Source organism: Micromesistius poutassou, assembly GCF_964030765.1.
Source record: "Micromesistius poutassou genome assembly, chromosome: 10".
NCBI classification, from domain to species: domain Eukaryota; kingdom Metazoa; phylum Chordata; class Actinopteri; order Gadiformes; family Gadidae; genus Micromesistius; species Micromesistius poutassou.
In genome coordinates, this window is record NC_140280.1 from 8,677,950 (window position 1) to 8,685,449 (window position 7,500).

The window sequence follows — 7,500 nt, forward strand, 5'->3', positions numbered from 1 at the left end:
GTGGGCCCCTAATACAGTATTTGAAGACGATCAAGAAATTCAGCCTTGGTGCAGAATTACAGCCACTACGAGCCAGTCCCACAATGAGCATTCCACAAACGTGACGTTTTTAGAGGCAGGTCAAGGTGGAGGGTGGGGGTGTGGCCCTGAGCAGCTTGCGGCCACGGTACCATGCGCTAGTGTGTACAGTGGAATATAATATATATTATCATGGTCAAAAGCAGTTTGCGCCTCCGGATGATATTATGAATCTCAAACGACTGGGTCGGGTTCTCAGACGCCTCTGGTTCTTCCACTTCCACGTCAATATTAAGTACATACTGAACCGCGAAATGGAGGAAAAAGGGATTGTTGCCCACGATTGTTGCCCGGGGTGCGGGCAGCGGGGCTCCGGCGGGAGACAACCCCGGGCAACGGGCAACAGGCAACGGGCAGCGTTCAACGGGCAGCAGGGCTCCGGCGAACAATCCTGGGCAACAATCTCTTTCTCCTCCATGTCGCGGTTCCAATTCCTTCTCAACCATGGCCGAGATAACCCCCACTACGAATCTCATTGTGGAAATACCAGAGACCTCAGAGAACCCGACGCAGTCTAGTCTTTTCACCAAATGCAAGCTTTATGCAAGCTTGCGTTATTGTGTTGCGTTATGCGCCATAACACCAACAGCAGAACACCAACTGCGTTACAGTGTGTCTATTCACACACACACATGTGGCACTCGCACGGTCCTAGCTCAGCCCAGTCTCATTGGCGGGCCAAATTCTCTGGGCGGGCCAAGCAGAGAAAGGGGAGGTAACCTGGCCCCATATGAGGCGGAGCAAGATACCTACTGCTCGTTTTACACCTAACGCAATTTTTAGCTACTGGGGGACCCTAGGCAGGCTAGGGGAACTCATATTAATGTTAGAAAGCCTCAAGTGAAAATTTCATGCCATGGGACCTTTAAAGTCTTAGTTTGTTCACTCTTATACCACTTCACTCCCTGTGAACTTAAATAAACATTGATGTTGACATCAATATTTATTTAAAAACCTTTGTAAATGTTTCATTCGTTGATAAAGAATGCTCTCACATAACAACATAACTTTTATTTTTGTTGAATTACTTAAATCCAGCTTTGTGATGCGGCTAGCTTAGGTGAGGAGATTCTCCAAACGTTTGACAGTACGAGAGAGAGAGAGAGAGAGAGAGAGACAGAGACAGAGATTTGCTAATATGCAAGTGTCAGCTTGTGGAGCCTTCACAGTGGGACCAGATTTTGGTCGCTGAAGTAATCTAAATTTAACGAAGGTCCTTCTCCTGGGGGGGGCTGCTCTGTTCCTCCATGCTGACGGAAGTGGCTGTTATCAGCCTGGCCAGGAAGGAATCAGCCTCTGAATGGGATGATATTGAGGGTTGTATGAGCGTATCGCCGCAGTATGACCAGTGGTCTGACTGGTGACTGATGGTGTCTGAAACACCGCTGTGTTCTATTTATTTATGATGTACTCATTTATTCATCAAATAGAACCACTCATGGATGATGTATTAATAGTTTTCTCTAGAAAACGGCATTTGGTTTGGAAACACATCTAGTGGCCAATGATCTGAGCAACTGCTTTTTATGTTTCCTCTATTTTTATCTTTGTTTCTTGGCTCCAATAGATGAATTATATAGACGGCAGGGCCAAAAAACTCTCTCTCACTCTTTCTCCCTCTCTCTCTCTCTCTCCCTCTCTCCCTCCCTCTCCCTCTCTCTCTCCCTCTCTCCCTCTCACTCTATATTTCTCTCTCTCTCTCTCTCTCTCTCTCTCTCTCTCTCTCTCTCTCTCCCTCCCTCTCTCTCGTTCTCTCTCTCTCCCCCACACACACACACACTCTCTCGCTCTCTGGGAGCAGGGCGGTCACCTCGGTTAGAGGCCAAAGGTTCCTTTAGTGTCAGACCTCCTCTCCACTCTGCCCTTTACACCGAGACACACCTCACTTCTCTTTAACGGTCTGCTATGTTCAGGTGCACAGAAGGGGACTGTGGGGGGAGAGCTGTGAGTGGACCGTGCAGATCCAGGGAACTGTGTGAGAGGAGTCCATTTTAAGGCTACTATGTGGCCCCTGTGGGCCCTCACAACGCTTTGTGGCCCCTGTGGGCCCCCACAGCGCTCTGTGGCCCTTGTGGGCCCCCACAGCGCTCTGTGGCCCCTGTGGGCCCCCACAGCGCTCTCTGGCCCCTGTAGGCCCCCACAGCGCTCTGTGGCCCCTGTGGGCCCCCACAGCGCTCTGTGGGCCCTCACAGTGCTCTGCGGCCCCTGTGGGCCCCCACAGCGCTCTGTGGCCCCTGTGGGCCCCCACAGCGCTCTCTGGCCCCTGTGGGCCCCCACAGCGCTCTGCGGCCCCTGTGGGCCCCCACAGCGCTCTCTGACCCCTGTGGGCCCCCACAGCGCTCTCTGGCCCCTGTGGGCCCCCACAGCGCTCTCTGGCCCCTGTGGGCCCCCACAGCGCTCTGCGGCCCCTGTGGGCCCCCACAGCGCTCTGCGGCCCCTGTGGGCCCCCACAGCGCTCTGAGGCCCCTGTGGGCCCCCACAGCGCTCTGTGGCCCTGTGGGCCCCCACAGCGCTCTGCGGCCCCTGTGGGCCCCCACAGCGCTCTGAGGCCCCTGTGGGCCCTCACAGCGCTCTGCGGCGCCTGTGGGCCCCCACAGCGCTCTGCGGCCCCTGTGGGCCCTCACAGCGCTCTGCGGCCCCTGTGAGAGGGGGACTCTACTGGGGTGCTCCGTGTAGAGTTAGTGGCTGGGTGTCACCGCTGTGGTTCTCTGCGGATGCGCTCCACTTTGGTTTAGGTGGCTCCGTTGGGGAAACTCCCGCCCGTCTGAATAATGTTCTCCTGGTGAACAGAACCGGCAGCAGGACGATAGTCAAGTCATTCTATTGGTGAAGCTCTTGATCACAACTAGAGTATCAAAGTGCCTCCCAGACCACATGACCCCGGACCCCAAGCCCTCTGAAGGACGAGGAGCAGGTCTAGGGTAAGGACCCATAAAGAGAGACCCCTCCTTCCAGGGATGGTAAGGAGATCTTTCATATCTAACCTCTATTTATTCAGGTTTGCCTCATTGAGGTTGGGTTCCTATTTTATAAAAGAGACCACAAGAGAGACCACACCACACCAGACCACCAGCAGCGTGGTGGTCTGATGTGAGCAGGGCGTCCCCGACGGCTTCCCCACGAAGAGCCAACGGCTGTTGTTAATAATGCATTAATAATGTATTAATAATGTATTAATAATGTATTAGCCGCCTGCTGTCTGGGGAGTTTCCCTCCTCATGCTGTGCTGTGCTTATGGGTGAGTTTGTGTTGACAGCTTGGTCCTGAGTGAAAGATAATACTGAACCTCACACACACACACACACACACACACACACACACACACACACACACACACACACACGCACACACACACACACACGTCAACACAAACATACAGATAACAACAGGGACAGATAGAATCCTGGCCGGGGATTAAAGGAGCATGTGAGGCCCAGCACGGAGCTTAATTAGTGAGGACATCCTGGAGCTAATCAGCTTGATGTCTCTCTAACTGGAAGTGTAGTTGAGTCCAAAGCTGTGACCTCTCACCTCTCAACATCTTTCTCTTTCGTTTCTACTCTTCCTCACTGTCACTGTTGTTATTACAGGCCTTCCCCCTCCCTCCTTAATCCTCTCTCCTTACCCCTCCTCTCTCCTTACTCCTCTCTCCTTACTCCTCTCTCCTTACTCCTCTCTCCTTCCCCCTCCTCTCTCCTTCCCCCTCCCTCCTTAATCCTCTCTCCCTACTCCTCCTCTCTCCTTACCCCTCCTCTCTCCTTACTCCTCTCTCCTTACTCCTCCTCTCTCCTTACTTCTCTATCCTTACTCCTCCTCTCTCCCTACTGCTCCTCTTTCCTTACCCTCTCTCCTTACTCCTCCCTCCTTACTCCTCCGCTCTCCTTACTCCTCAAGGAGACAGTGTGTCTGAAACGTCCTCTCTCCTAGTTCTCTTGGTCCTTGCTCTATGTCTCTGTCTGTCTCTGTCTCTGTCTCTCTCTCTCTCTCTCTCTCTCTCTCTCTCTCTCTCTCTCTCTCTCTCTCTCTCTCTCTCTCTCTCTCTCTCTCTCTCTCTCTTGCTGTAGCTCTCTCTATCTCTCTCTTGCTGTATTTCTCTCTCTGGCCAAACTCACTTCTGTACTTCTATAGTCACCAAAGGTTAATGTCTCAGGTCAGACAGTTGTCTGTTAATGCTAGTAGGAAAAACTTTTAATAGGTTGATTGACATTCCAAACAGGAATTTAACAATTTTCTTAGTCTTTGTCTTGGCGTTAACTTGTTGTTCAGTGAGTTGTAAATAACAAAATAGTATAAATAAATACAAAATAACATCTTTCTCCCTCCAGTTTTGTACACTACATGGAATAAACTATTGGATATCTGTTTCAAACAAATGTCCTCTCTAGGATTTCACATTTCATAGCTTTATAGAATTGTATATTTGTGTGACAAATGGAAATTGAGGTTTTTTGCAGAAACATATTTTTCACTGAAGCAGAAAGTGGAACAAGAATGTGGAGTTAACAATGAAGATTCCCCACTTCTTGTAGCTCATGTTTAAGCAAGGCTATTTCCGATTCTACAATGAAGAACATCAATGAGGTCACACAACAGTGGTGCTACATTGAGGTCCCATGCTCAGTCGCGGATTTGAACCTCAGCAGAACCATTGCTTGAAAAGCCGTTTTGTGTTATGTAGGTGAACCTGTGGACATTGTCTACCTTGCTTGGACCATGTACTGAAGGCCCAGTAATCCCCCAGCAGGGAACCTCCGCCTAGGAGTTCAATTCAATCCAACAGTTTGGTTGTTTGAAGTTTTAGAAAACCGCAGCCTTTGGGTTCTGAAGGAGCGAGGGGTGAGGTCAAACGTAAAAACCTCCCTTTATTTATTTAGGTCAAAGGTTATTCAAGCTTATATTGATTTGATTCATGAATTATTTATTAAATTATTTATTGATGCATCTTCAGATGATGAAAAAAAAGCAATGCAAAAAATGTAATCTCTCTCTCTCTCTCTCCACCTGTCTCTGTCTCTCTCTCTCGCTCTCTTTCTCTGTCTCTGTCTCTGTCTCTCTCTCTCTCTCTCTCTTTCTCTCTCTCTCCCCCCCCCCCCCTCCAGTGTGTGGCTGTGACCTGGTGCGGGCGGGTTTCTTCCACCATGGGGGGGAGTACGTGTGCACCCAGGACTACCAGCGTCTGTACGGCACGCAGTGTGACCGCTGTGGGCAGTACATCAGCGGGGAGGTGGTCTCCGCGCTGGGACGCACCTACCACCCCCACTGCTTCGTCTGCAGCCTCTGCAGGTAGGCCCACGTATGTGTGGGTGTGTGTGTGTGTGTGTGTGTGTGTGTGGGGGGGTGTGTGTGTGTGTGTGTGTGTGTGTGTGTGTATGTGTTTGGAAGAGTATTGAATATTCAATATTAAATTGATGTGCATTTTGTAGTGTGTGTGTATGTGTTAGGGTTTGAGTTTGAAATGTGCATTCGATGAATTTGCACCCTTTTACTGTGTGTGTGTGTGTGTGTGTCGATATGGTGTAATATATGCATCAGTTCACTTTATTTTATCATTTTATTGGTGTGTGTGTGTGTGTGTGTGTGTGTGTGTGTGTGTGTGTGTGTGTGGGCATGCTGTGTGTGTGTGTGTGTGTGTGTGTGTGTGTGTGTGTGTGTGTGTGTGTGTGTGTGTGTGTGTGTGCGTGCGTGTGCACACGTGTGTGTTTGTGTTTATGTGTGTGTGTGTGTGTGTGTGTGTGTGTGTGTGTGTGTGCGTGCGCGTGCAGGAGCCCATTCCCTATTGGAGACAGAGTGACCTTCTGTGGAAAGAAGTGTGTGTGTCAGCAGTGTTCCCAGAGCCTGAACCGGGACAGGCCCGTCAAGGTCCAGGGCCCGAGCTGTGAGTAGCCCACACACACGCAGGCGTGTGCCAGCAGGGGGGTCTGCTTCAGGTGTGTGGTTAACCTGGATCTCTAAGATCCATCTGTCAGAGGTCATGTGACCAGAAGAGAGCGATGAGGAGAGATGGATGGGGCGGTAGAGGCTGGAAATGCGATGACTGGCTTCCGGTCGTTATAGTCCTTTTATACCTTCCATCTGTCAAACTAAACTTTTAACTTCCATCCACTCCTCTCCTCCCCTCCCCTCTCCTCCTCCCCTCCTCTCCTCTTATCTCTCTTCTCCTCCTCTCCTCTCTCCCCTCCCCTCCCCTCTCCTCTCCTCTCCTCCTCTCCTCTCATCTCTCTTCTCATACTCTCCTCTCCTCCTCTCCTCCTCTCCTCTCTCCTCTCCTCCTCTAATCCTCTCCTCTTCTCTCCTCCCTAGACTGCTCAGGTTGTGGAGAGGAGATCAAACAGGGCCAGTCTCTCTTGGCTCTGGAGAGACAGTGGCACGTCAGCTGTTTTAAATGCCACACATGCGGGTGTACCCTCACTGGGGAATACATCAGCAAGTACGTGCTCTCCCATCAAGGCGTGTTACTGAAACACCTCCGTCGAATCTAGGATCTTTATAATTGGATTGTGATTTATGTGTAAGAGTACGATTGTGTGTGTGTGTGTGTGTGTGCGTGTGTGTTGGTGTGTGTGTGGGTGTGTGGGTGCGTGTGTGTGTGTGTTTGCACTCCCGTGTCGACAGTAAATTAAGTGGGCTGTTCTTTTCATTTGGTCCTCCTTTAACAACATGAGGCTAATATATGCTAACTATTCCTGATCCACAAGCCTTTATTGATGCACTTTAGAAATTAAATTAAACCCTCCTCTGATGCCAGACCCATCATTCCTGGTCAAATAATTCATGCAATGGCCTAAATGAAATGACTCTTCTATTTTCATTTCCAAATACAATTCTATAATTGAATCCATACATTTGTTAAATGGATGGGTTGTAATTATATTCTTATTAAAGTATATTACTTAAAGTAGGATTAGTTTCAATTGGTAATGCATTCAGTATTAGGTGATTCTCACATTCTACGAAGCCTTGCATGAAGGGGATTTCTGCTTGTGACTTGTGGTTCCGGCGCGCCTCTGTTTCAGGGACGGCGTGCCGTACTGTGAATCAGATTACCACAACCAGTTCGGCATCCGCTGTGACTGCTGCCAGGGCTTCATCAGCGGCAGGGTGCTGGAGGTGAGGCTCGTCCGCGCTCCGCTGTGCGGTCGGAGGCGTTGAAACACGGTCCTGTTTGGGTCAGAATAGCTGATCACAGCTAAAGCGTCTTAATTGTTCCACCGCAATCCCCTCTTCCTCGATCTTCTCTTTTTATTGCTAAATCTGCTGAATCTCACTCTTCTCTCCTCCCCCTCCTTTACTCTGTTCTCCTCTCCATTGTCTCCCCTTTTATCACCTTTATTTTCTACTCCTATCCTCCTCTCCTCTCCTCCCCTCTCCCCCTCTCCTCTCCTCTCCTCTCCTCCCCTCTCCTCTCCTCCTCTCCTCTCCTCT

The 7,500-nt window shown here is 50.1% G+C and overlaps 1 protein-coding gene across 1 annotated transcript in view; it reads left to right on the forward strand.

Annotated features, from left to right (window-relative positions):
- Positions 1-7,500, forward strand: part of LOC311353933 (actin-binding LIM protein 3-like) — a gene marked incomplete at its 5' end in the record, with an annotated part of 38,980 nt that overhangs the window by 10,063 nt on the left and 21,417 nt on the right. The window contains 4 exons of the mRNA XM_084473722.1: positions 5,178-5,361; positions 5,841-5,953; positions 6,379-6,505; positions 7,092-7,185. Of these exons, the coding sequence (XP_084329848.1) occupies positions 5,178-5,361; positions 5,841-5,953; positions 6,379-6,505; positions 7,092-7,185 (518 nt within the window). The remainder of the gene's footprint in view (positions 1-5,177; positions 5,362-5,840; positions 5,954-6,378; positions 6,506-7,091; positions 7,186-7,500) is intronic.